The 12,965-nt window shown below is 39.6% G+C and overlaps 1 protein-coding gene across 1 annotated transcript in view; it reads right to left on the reverse strand.

The window, feature by feature from the left end:
- Window positions 1–12,965, reverse strand: part of DOCK1 (dedicator of cytokinesis 1) — a 311,442-nt gene that overhangs the window by 205,351 nt on the left and 93,126 nt on the right. The window contains exons 26-27 of the mRNA XM_026065688.1: window positions 5,124–5,251; window positions 2,639–2,734 (exon numbers count right to left, since the gene is read on the reverse strand). Coding sequence (XP_025921473.1) covers window positions 2,639–2,734; window positions 5,124–5,251 — 224 coding nt within the window. The remainder of the gene's footprint in view (window positions 1–2,638; window positions 2,735–5,123; window positions 5,252–12,965) is intronic.

The following is a 12,965-nucleotide window of genomic DNA, read 5'->3' on the forward strand; positions in this document are numbered from 1 at the left end:
CCCGGTGACTTGCCGCCCGGTCAAAACCAACACGAGTGCAAGCGCTACTTAAACTCAGAGGTGCATACAGAGAATATCATGAAGATTAAAATATGAACAGCAACAAAATTTCTACGAAGTAACTCTTGGCTATTTACCCTTAGTGATTATACAGTTCATGCAGCTCCACATATGCCACTAGTTCCACAGTGATCAGAATCAAGTTATATAAAGAATGGGAAAGTGAACAAACTTTATTAACACCGTAAGCAGATGATGAATCTATGTCCTTGCATTGCTACCTAAAAGAGAACAAGCCTGTTATCTCTGATGAAAAGGATTGCTGCGTTGCATTCATCGGAGCTATTCAAAGCAGGATCCTTGTAGGAATGTTTCCAGAATGAAGCTGTCAGSTGGTTTCTTAATGGATATGTAGTTCACTTTTAAAGTAGTAAATACCAATCTTTCAATAATCTCACTCAAGATCCTTTTTTATATTTAAAATGCATTACATAATGTTAGGTTTTGGATGAAGATGACACAGCTAAGTACTTTTTCAAGGTGTAGACACGCCAACTTTACTATACCAGTATAGTTAAATTTATATAAGGAATAAATTACTTATGTTCTTGTTTTACTWCTTTCAAAAAAAAATAGTAAACACTATTCGAACTATGCCTCCTTTATCTAAAAAGGAAAGGATCCTTCTAAAGGATAAAGGATCTAAAGAGATCCTTTGTCTCTAAAATAGCCTTCCCTCTGCTTGTCCTGTGTGGTTAATTCTCTTCAATTCCAGGTCAAACCATGCTAGCAYTGACAAAAGAAAAGCTCAGGCATGATCTCAAAGGGACGCTAACCCAAGAGGGGTCAGGTTATGCTCCCTAACTGGCGCCAGCATTTTACTCTTCCTGCTTTTTGACACCACAAAAATGAAGTGTTACTGGTCGATCACAGGAGGATCCTTTCAGCAGTGGACTGAATTTTAAAATAATAGTAAGTGCACCTTGAATACACCTAGTCTCATTAATACTTATTACATAATTATAGYGTCTGCAGATGAATGATTTCAAGCTATATTCACGATCACTGTGTGTATTTTTAATACAACTGTATTTAAAAATATATACAGGAGACATTTTCAAATATAATTTGCTAAATTAAAAAGGGATAATTAACATCTAAATCATGTTCATCAAAACAGGAATTCACATACCGCATAACTGTAGAAATTTCCTGTATTCATGTCTTACAAGTCCTACTTCACAGATGGGAGAAGTAGAAAGAAGTTTTGTACCCTTGCACAGAACAGACAATTTAAGATACCCACTCTGTGTGTTATCAATAATTTCTGTGGTAATCTATACAAAAAGCAGTGACAATGCTGAAATCTTTGGACTTTCTTTTTCTGTTACTACATGCCAACAGTCTGTAAGAACGACAGCTACCTATAACCATTTATTGCTCCAACAATGGATCTGGTGATCTATTATCACTTTCTGGTGACAAAAACTATTATTGCAAATCAAAGTGATGAAAGTAGAAGACAGAAAAATGTTAGTGCATGACGCACTAAAAAAATTGAAATTGTRTTATGCTTGCAGACACAGGCACAAATATATGCCAAGTAAAAGGGACAGCACTAGATGAAATAAGATTGATTGAGGACGGACAGCCTTGTAATGAAAAAGGAAATATCACTGTCTAATTACCAGGAGAAATAAAAAGGAGAAAAAGATAGCAGACAAAAAGAGAGAGACAGTGCTAATGCACTCAGATGTGACAAACTTTTTGAAGAAAGGATCATGGCTTCTGCTGGGCTTAAAAAGGCGGGGGGGGGACCACTCAAGAACACCCAAACCAATCAAATTAATAAGGACAGCCAGACAGATGAAAAATCTGGTCCACTTTGACCAGTTTTCTGTGCACTAACAGCCAGCTGCAGACGCCTAAGAGTCTAGGGACAAGGCAAACACAAAGTGAGACTCCCCAAAGCACGCTTCCATCATCTAGAGATCTATAGCTAATGGTCTATACCTGTTTTGGATATGAACAGGGTTGTTTTGTTTTGTTTTTTTCCCCTTTCCCCATTACTTAGCCCAAWATTAATGACACAGTTGGAAAATTAACAGGCTTCTAAATCACAGTGTTCTAATAAGCCATGCCACTACAAAGCCTTAATGTGCTAACTTGCAATTACTGTATTAATCCTTCCTCCGGATTCTCAGAAAAGGAATAATTTGGGGGCTCCATTCTACAATCATTCAAATACTGCAGCTATCCACGTTAGCTGGGTCCGAGTCAAAAAAGCAAGTAAATGCTTGCAGAATCAAGTGATGGCCGAGGTAGCACCAGACATGCAAGTCTCTTTCATTTCCACATTTTTCAGCTGGTTAATTACAAAGAATACACCATCCTGGTTAACACAGGCATCTCGGATCTGCTTTATCACTTGGTCACCAACATTTTTAAAATAATTTTTCTCTCCCCTACCTAAGTCACAGGAAAAACTACAAACCAACAGCTTGTACAGGTTACTGAACGCTCAAAGACAGTTGCAGAGGTTTTGATTGCTTTSCATCACTTGGGATTTAAATCCCATTACAGTCAGGTTCAAAAAGAAGTGACAAAGGTATTTAAGTTTACATCAAGAGACACTTACAATGAGCTCTGAATCACGTCCCATGGAAATGACTGTTCTATTTACCGTCCTCAATAGCTTTTCCATGATTATCTGGACATGTCGCTGCGTTGGTCCCTAAGGAAAAAGAATAAATTAGTGGTAACTAGATACAAGAGACACCACTACGATTCAAATATTTATGTTTGCCTTTAAATCCACCTTTCTTGTGAAAGTTAAACAAAATATCACTTACTGCTGTTGATCAAAAGGAGACAATTAGTATCTGATTTTAACAAAGACTATCCCAAGTCTATTTTATTAATATATGCTACTCAAATTTAGGTGCACTGTTGCAGTTATCTAAATGAAAAGCAAGTCCCTGGAAATACAGCAATGCCTATGACATTTAGTTACTTAACATCTTCATTTTCCAAAGACATTTTTTCCAACATCAAAAGCCTACAGTCATCACCAATGTTTGGCAGTCTACTCTGCAACAGAGATTCAGCTCAACTGAAAGAAAATAACAGGAAAAAAAAAAAAGAAAAGCAAAACTTTAGATAAGGAACCTCAATTTCAGTCAACTATTTCAAATAAATATTTTTGTATTAGAAGTGATTTGCCACTATTTTTTGTAAGTTGAAAAAAATATTCATTGCAATTGGCCTTTAAGAAGTTCAGAAACCTCATGCAGAATGAGGTCTACAGAAACTGAAGCCAAAAAACACGTGACGGGGGGGCAGGGGGGCAACAAAAAACAGTTGAGCTTCATTCCACCTTTTACTTTATATACAGGCTTCTTCAGAATTTTCATTAGGCTGAAGAAGCAGACTTCAGAAGTGCATGTGGGAGGGGAAAGGGAAACAGTTCCACAGCCAACATTTAGAAGCATTTTCCCCATATAAACATCTAGAAAAAGCAGCATCTTTGTGTCATTTCTTGACCATTACACAAATATTCTGATGAACCAATTTCTTCCTTGCCCTTGGATCCATGCAGTAAACCCCCCAGCTGATCATGAGATTATACTTAAGTACCAAAGCCATATTTGCATATATGGAAAAAATATATTTGCATATTTGAAGAATGATCCATCATCACCCACAGCTACTGCTACAATATAGACTTCTTCCTGCTGCTGACAGATGTGTCCTTGGACTAAAGCTTATGTTTCTAGCACAAAGAGCATCTTCAGGGAGAAACACATCTGTCTCAGCACACTGTTCCTCTCTACCCTTCAGCTCTCCCTTCCTTCTCTCCTAGGATTTTTCTCTTAGGAGTCTCAGTTTCTCTGCATTCCTGGCTCTTCTGCTGTCCTGTCTGTTTTCAATGTCTTTATGTCCCTTCTCGCTTGCAGTGTTTGCTTCCTCTCCCTACAGCCCTTCTCCATCCCCCTTCTCCCCTGGCAAAGGGATCTCTCTTTCCTGGCGGCTCTGCAGGCRGCTCGCAGCCAGCCGGCGGTGGCCAGCTCCCGGTTCTGCTCCTGTCATTCCCGCAGTGCTTTTCAGCCGGGCTCACCTCCGTAAGTGGGAGAGCAGGACGGTAGCTGCTGCTGCTACAAGCAATGCACTCAAAGCGACAGGAAGCAGCCAAGCTGTCAGGAACTCCTTTCTTTAAAACAAGCTGCACCCTGAAGCAGTCACGTCGGACTACTTCAAAAAAAAGAAACAAAACCAGAACTAACCCAAAAACATAGTCAAGTACAACGCTACGTGACTAGCTGACCCCAGAGGTCCTTTCCGACTAAATTAGTTGATGATTCTACATGGGACTGAAGGTTCAGACGTCAGCAGCATCRGCTCAAACTTCTTTATTGCTCTAAGACAGCATCAAGTCATTAAAGTTTTCCAGTAAAGCGCCAATAGTTGCATATTTGTGTGCAGTCAAGAAAAGACAAAAACAGACTATTTTGCAAGCTACACATCTACACAGCAGCCCAGGGCACAGCACAGGTTCTCATGCAAAACTCTATCATGCCTTTGTATTCTGAACCGTAAGACAACTACGTTAGTTATCATATTCATACAGAAGAAGCCACATTCTAACTCAAGTTATTTCTTCCTGATGTGGCCAATTCTACTATACAACTTTAAACAGTACTTTAAATGAGTTTACTGTATTGACGAAGTATGTGTTCATACAGGTCAGGCCAACATCAATATAACTTAAATGTATGTTTCCCAAAGTGTTTGTGGAAAATTGAACATTTTCCACCTAGCAGAGGCTGGACACAGTGTAAGAAAGAGGTTTAACTCACTATCTGATCAGTGTCTGGAAAAATGTTATTGGATGCCAGTGCTGTAAGAGAGGCACCTCAGAAACAGTAAGAAACACCATGAGAGGGTACCATCAGACAACACATCCTTGTCAGTGCATACCTAAAAAGATGACTTAAAAAGGGAGAGAGGCTAGTAGAAAATAGGAAGAGAAGAGAGAAAAATAAGAAAAAATTACCTACTTAATCAGTCCTACCAGGACCCATTTCTTTTAAGTACTAATCATCACAGTAACACAAGATACTAACCACATCTTTCTTGTAAAGCACTTCCAGGATGTTACTAAGCAATTGGCAGCAAGCCTCCAGATCTTCTTGTCTTTCCAAGTGATACTTCAGCTGATCTGTCATTGTTGGCAGCAAGATTTCCCTGCAGTCTGCACACAAAACATAAGGTTATAGGCACAGCTTCATAAATAACTTCAGAGCATCACCTAAATATACAACCTGCTTCAGGGCCTATATAAGACAAAATTTTAGAAAAAACAACTTCCAGATTTCCAGTCACCTGCATTTCAGCCCAAGAGATAAAAACCTGAGAAAGTCACAGGCAAATGAAAACAGACTCATTAGGTTCAGAATGCTTGGACAAACAGTATGTTTTTTTTCCCTGCAGGCCCCAATTCAGCAAAGTGCTTGAGTAGTCTCACCGATTTTGACTGCCTATGCTTAAGAACATTGATTAATCAGACCCATAAAACACTGCTACACAAAGCATTACATACAAACACAGCTTCATACTCACTCAACAGGATGAATGCTGGCAAGGCACGTTACACTTTCTTTACCTTACCTGCACTTGTAATCAAGGGAGCCTAGTCAAACAATACAAACATAATTTACCAAAACGCGTGATGCAACTTAAGTTAGCATTCAGCTGAGTATTTTCTAGTCTTTCTGATCTCTATGCCTTCTTCAGAAGCATTTCATGGTAGTAGCACACTGTGTCCCTACACTTATGTAGCTGATCATTTGGAATAGCATCCTCAAGATGTCAGAGAGGCACATCAGAGCATCTTCCTTCAAATCAGAAGGGTCAGAGTCATCTTGTTTAGTATATGCTACAGTGGTTCTCCCCCAAAATGCTGTTAAGGTATTCTATGCTCGTATTCAGCTGCAGTTTGTAGAAGTCCTGTACCATACAAGTACTTCAAAAAGGGGAGATAAGGGCAAGATGAGGAAAATGGAAAGGAAGTTAAATAATGACCCAAAAAAGCACGAATGTAAGGTAAAAACTGAGGACTGATACTCCTACACCTTCCAGCAGGTAACGCTGGGGCATTGACAGAATCTAACGAACATGTGACCTGCAAGTTATCCTGCACAGAGGGTTTGGACTTGGAATCAGCTGCAGCCACACCATGAGACCAGAAGCATGCACATTCTACCCTCAAGGTAGCAAAGAGGAGAGTTAAAAACTTATGGCCTCTTCCATCTCTGCCCTTCCTCCCAGTAAATCTATACCCAAAGGAAAACTGGTTATTCTTGTTCATCAAAGCCTGACTTGCCGCAAAGAGAAATTATGATGGTTAAATTACACAGTGTATATCCAGTCGGCCTGGTACTCAAACATTCCTTTCCCTCTCAATCTGCCCAACTATTTCACGCACATACGGAAAAAGGCACGAGCTCTGCTTTGTCCAAAGGAAAGAGTATTACGTCTCTGTGCTAAAAGGGTTGCGTTGCCAAGCTGGCAGGCAGTTTTCTTCTCTCAGAAGAGTCATATGCATAAGAAAGAGAAAGCAGCATAGCTATATGTGTATACACACATGCATTACATACCTTGAAAAACAGTAGTTACTGTTAAGTAATCTTTCTTCTCTTGAGTCAGCATGGACGTACACTTTCACAGTATGGGTTACTCCTAAAAGTTGCCTTGTACCATAAAAACTACTTAGCAGAAATTCACACAAAAGTTGAAGTCCCCACAACATTCAGCAATGCTCATGAACACTCAATTAAGAACTTATTTTAAGAGCATTTTAATCGTTCTGGACAAGCAAACATCACCACCCTGACATGGCAAATGTGACAGAGATGACAACTAGAGGCACAAGGCTAAAAATGAAAATGAGACATTAATCTGTCAAAGGGAGATGACCACACTGCAATGTGAAAGCGCATATTTGGAGTTATAACTAACACATTCCTGAAAAGCTAGAAGAACCCAGGCTCAGCAAAACTTTCAACAATCTGAAACTACGAAGCATTTCCTGGTAGTGGGAGACAGAGTGGAAGCTTCTGCTTGACAGTAAGAGCTCCTTCTTCAACCAGTCTCTTTACTGGCAAGCACGTTCTCTCTATCCATCCACAGTGGATATAAGTGGCATTCAGAAGCAGTCAGGAGAGGCAGGAATTACAGAATGAGTGAGCTGATGCCGTGAAGATGCAGCAAACACCCAGTAGCTCAAAGGATGACAGAGACATGCATCACCAAAACGATGGTGACTCTGGCTTTGCTTCACCAAAATTAAGGACCTTGGCTGGCTTCATTCTTTGTTGAAGACATGGCTGGAGACAACACATGAACTTCCACCTCTGACCACTCCTGGCAATTCATATCAGTATTAAAGAGATGCTGCTCCCTAAGCGCTGAGATATCAGTGCTGGGGAAGAAGGTACTAGTATAGTATATATTATATTATTATATATAGAACTTCAGTGAATGGGCCACACTCAAATGTCAACTTCAAAATCCCAACACAGCAGAAATGGAGGATCACCTAACATCTGTAGGTTACAAATACAGGATGGGCAACTCAGTACCACTAATGTTAAAACATGCACTGAGAGTACCAGCAAAACTGACAGCAAGGAGGCAGAGAGGTGCCAAGGATGAAGAAACAGATATATGCTTATGATATTTTGATTTGGTTTGCAGTAGATAAATTGCTACAGATGTGACAAAGTCAAGGCCAAGGTGAAAGTTGCTCTCACTTGATGACTGTCAGTAATAATGGTATGAACCCAAGAGGACTTGCTTTTGCCACTCTGAAAAAAGAAGAAACAAGATGGATGAGGCAAAGCTATACTTCAGGGGGGGCTTCCTAAGAAAGGAGTCTATGCTCAAAGGTTGCCAGAAGCCTTCAGCCAGTGCCATAAGATTCAATTGCAACAGCTTGAAGAGCTCACTATAGTTTCAGGGCTCTCAGCTGACCGCAGAATCTGGTCTCATGCTAGGTATGAAGGAGTTCCAGGTGGAGCACTGGCCAGGACCACGTCCCTCAGCACTACGGCAAGGTACCTACACAAAGGCTGGAACCACACAAACTGCACAGTGGGAAAAGAGTCACTGACGTGAAGAACAATCAAGAAACAACACGCTATGACGCCCAATAGAGAGCACTCCATCTCAACAAGAGAGCAGAGAGGAACTGAAACAGCAACATCCTCATTCCACCTTGTAAGCTCACACATGGAAAATGAAAAGAACGGTGTATAAGCACATCCAGCTTCTAGTATTTCAAGAAAAATATTCTTCAGTCTCAAGCAACTCACAGAAGGTGTAACACGTTCACTTGGAATGCGTAAGTGGGCTCTCTTTCAAAGAAAGTACTTTGAAGATCAGTTTCTTCAGTGCAGAATTTTCTATTTAATGCTTCCTGGTCATTTAACCTTCAGCTGTATAGCTCTAAAAAGGAGCAGAATCAGTGTGTCAGTTGAAGTTTTTGCCTCAAAAAAACAGGTATTAGATCCTGCCATGTATTTACCTAGGGAAACATGTCTGGCCATGAATCCATCACATCCCCTCATACTCATTTTCATTAACACCTGCCCATGACACAGAGAACTGCATTCCAAAAGAATCGAATGTGGTACCAGAGAAACAGCTTCATTCTAAGTTCCCATTATTTGTTTATACAGTACCTATATATTATCCTTAGATCTATACAGATCCTAAAAGTGAAAGTGGATGGTGATCTCTACTATCAAATTGGCCAAAGAGAACTGATCAAATCTGCAGTGAAACATTATATTCAGAAGAAAACCTTAAAGTTACAGGATTTTTTGTTACACTGTGACTAGAAGTATAAAAGCATAACAACATAGCAAGCACCACTGAAAGAGCTTTTTTTACAGAAACATTCATTAAATAATCTATTTATACAAAGATGAAGTGTCACAACTGCCCTAATATGGCAGACAGTGAAATACGTGCATTTAAAGTAATAGTTTGCTGTCATATAGTTTAAATGCATACCCTTAACTAAAAAAGAGCATCTCCTCAAACAGAAAAAATGTCTGAATGAAGATCCAGCCATTACATAAAGAAGTTTTTAGATACTGACTTACCATGTATGTTAGTATTATCATTATTTTACACTCATTTTAAACATTTGTCACTGAAAAAAGTGGCTCCTTTAGCTGCTCCAGCCCTTGACCACTCATGCCTATCCCAAGAATGGTTTCCTTCCTTGTTCAAGTACTTAGATCTAAGGCAACAGGAATCATCAGATGGATGCAGGTCAAAATTAACTATTTATTTTCCATATAAAGTTAAGTCTGATGAGTTCTCTAGTTCAGCTCAGTTTGCTTGCCCCAGAGAGGTGGAGGACAGTGCTGCAATCAGAATGCATCTGTGAAAGTGAAACTTTAGTTTGTTATCTTATTTGTTTTGACTGACTTGGAAAGAAAATACAGGGATTAAGAAAGACAATGCACAGATACAGCCCCCTCCTTTCACCAAACACAAGGGAGAGGAAGCATTCTGGCACACAGTKGCTAAGTGCTCCAGCAGAGACATGCTAACTCCTCTTTGTAAAGCCTTGGAGGCAAATCAATCTTTAATAACTTACAAAGGCCCTTAATTAGAGGTCTGAAAACATTTCATGTCCCCGTTAAGCCCCACTACTAGAGACTGGTCAAAGATCAATTTAATATCTGCAAGCATGCAGAAGGCGAAGGTTGCAGCTATGTCACCTTTAAGTTGGATTGGCTGCAGTACAAATTAATCAATAGAGAAGGTATTCAAGTTGAATTTCGGAGAAAGGAGAAACTAATTGATTTGTCATACTACTTCATTTGGAATTACACAATCTATACAAAAGACTAAGACCTTTTGGGTAGGTTTGACAGCACCCCTCAGTCATCACTTTACTGTCTCTGCCTTCCTAAACACCAAACTTGTGATTATCTGCCGTTTGGTGTGTAACTTTGCAGGTTATATAATCTGGGAAGATAAAGCAAAGTGTCAAGGTGTCCGGGATACGTGATCATTGAATACACATCACCGGAGCACAGAGAGGGAAAGGAAGCTTGTACAGAAGCAGCGGTTATTCAGTCTGGCATTTATTAGTATCTCAGACTTCCTCAGTCTTGCAATGCTGTGATTTGCTTGCAAATAAATAAATCGGAAAATTTATAGGTACTCCCAACTTTTCCTGACGAGATGGAGACAGCTTTTCTAGACTTAAAGATCCACATCTTTCCCAGACTACTCCCACCCAGCCACCCAAAGAAGTGTGCAATATCATCGTGAAATTCTTCTAAAGATTACTTTTCCCTCTAATGATTAATGGAAATTTGGGGCTAAAGAAGAAATACCAGTGGTACACTTACTTTGAAATAACCAAAAAGGAATAAATACTAACAGAAAATAGGAAAGAAAAAGCTGTGGCTAAATTTCAAATGGGAAACTGGTGATAATCAGCATCACACAGGTAGCAGAAACATTTACATACTGGATAATTTTTACATGCAAGTTTTGACTTTCTCTTACAGTCATTAAAAGCCTAGTTTTAGAATCACAGAATAATTTGGGTTAGGAGGGACCTCCAGGGCTCATCTACTCCAACCTCCAGCCCAGAGCAGGGCTGCTTCCCCGTTCGATCGGGGCATCGAGGCCTCCCCAGCTCTTTTCCTGGCTGAGCAACCACACTCTGCTTGCTGCCCACCATGACCCCAGCGCCTTTTCTGCAACCCTGCCCCTAGCTCTAGGGGCAACCCTGCACTGCTGCATGGGGTTATCCCACCCCAGGTGCGGGGCTCTGCATGTGTCTTTGGGAAGCTTCATGAGTTTCCTATCTGCCCGTTTCTCCTATCTATCAAGGTCTCTCCAAACTGCAGCCCTGCCTCACAGCACTTCAGCTGCTTACCGCAACTTGGTGTCACTTGCAAGCTTGCTGAGGGCGCATCGCGTCCCTTTGCCCAGGCTGCTACTGAAGACACTGAACAGTATCAGCCCCAATAACTGACCACAGAGGAAGACGACCAGTAATGGGGCACTAGCTGGATTTCCTATCACTGACTACCACTTCAAGCCCACTYCAAACCAAGTTGGTTCAACTTAGAACCAACAGATGCAGATCCCAGAATAGAGCCTGGTAACACAAAAGTACCAAATCAAGTGAAGTAAGGACTGATCCAAGTCCTTCACATCCCAGATGACTTAGCTGTCAGGCATTTGTCAGTTATTCCAGTAGGTCAATAACTTTGTCCCGTTGGTTTTTAAGTCATACAAAATTTGAAAGATCTCAGCTTCATTTTGAACTGAAATATAAATAGTTACTGAATTCCATTACCGAAACAGCTGCTTCAACTTCATAGATAGCTTTTAGGCTTTCCAGATATGTCTAATGAAACGCACAAGAACGAGAAGGCAACAAAAACTGAAGATGGAACCCAACACTATAAATATATATTTTTAAACAAATTAATACTATGATAGTATGCTCTACAAGGAGATAAGATTTTAAATGCCTCTTTTGCTATAAACTACTCAGAAAAAATTTGGTTGATCAACTATATTTTGATTATTTAAAAGTACAGTACAGGAAAGGTTAACCTTCATCAGACTGCCTGTGACAAACGCCTCCCAGCATTGATTAACGGGCAACCTTGATAAATCTACAGTCTATAACACAAGTCTCCTGTTCAAGAGCCAGCTTTGAAGATAGCTCCTGAGTATGATGCACAATGATTACAGACAACAGTAATTCGACATCTGTTCATCCTCTAGTGCACAAGTCCAACCCACAATGATTAATGTCACAGGAATGTGCAGCGAGAATAAAATATTAATCTTTATAAACGGATGCTCAGGAGGCATTATCAACTTAGGAGTATCCAAGCAAAGATTTCAGTGGAACGCTGACACAGGAACTACGTTACAGTTAAATACGCATAATAAATTTTTGTCACTTTTGTAGGGACACTGACAAATGCATTTCTTTGTTTTATGGTTCATTTAGTTAATGCGGCCAAACGAAAATTATGCTTAATAACCTTGCTCCTTTTACACAGCATGGAGATAAAGATGATCATTTTAGTGAGAATTAAACAGTAAGGAATCTTATAAATGCTTTATGCTCTCCGCTAATATTTAATAGACAAACAATTTTCTAATAGAGAAATCACTTGATTTTCCAACTCTAAGAATACAGCAGCCACATGGCTCACTTGGTAATTAGCTTGAAGTCATTTGTAAAACAAAGCAACAGAGAATACAAACATCTCTACAGGACCAAACAAATCACTGTTTACATAAAACCAAAATTTTGAGATTTTCAGAGACACTTCATTTAACTAACAACTGCAAGTATAACACATTTAGAACTGAGAATATGCAATGAATTATTATAAAACTGCTCCACTCCAATTTATAAGTTCATGCAAGCATTTGCACATACTCTTACATAACACATACTTGCAAGATAAAGAATTACATCACTGTGTCAGGTGCTAATCAGAAGAGACGTTGCCTGTACTGGGGGAGGTTGAGGTGACTGTTGTTATTTTGGAGGGGAGAAAGACATGAAAGAACGAAGGGAAGAAGAGTTGGTTATGGTCAAAAGTTTTTTGTTCCACACACAGAAACCCTTTTTCTGTGTGCGCCACAGAGCTAGGTAAAATACTGCGGTAGCGGTAATAACTATGTTTTACTTATCTATATAACCTTCTTTATATATACTGATATATATTTATTGGTATATACTTATTAATATAAACTTACATATTAGTTATATAGGGAGATAAAACATATTACATCTAGCATTCATATATAAGGACATATTGATATAGCTGAGCATGTGCGCATACATACTTGCCTTAACCAGCACTTGTAAGGCTCTACTCAAGTCTTAAGATTAAGTA

This window comes from Apteryx rowi, unplaced genomic scaffold (genome assembly GCF_003343035.1).
Source record: "Apteryx rowi isolate R43461 unplaced genomic scaffold, aptRow1 scaffold_23, whole genome shotgun sequence".
NCBI classification, from domain to species: domain Eukaryota; kingdom Metazoa; phylum Chordata; class Aves; order Apterygiformes; family Apterygidae; genus Apteryx; species Apteryx rowi.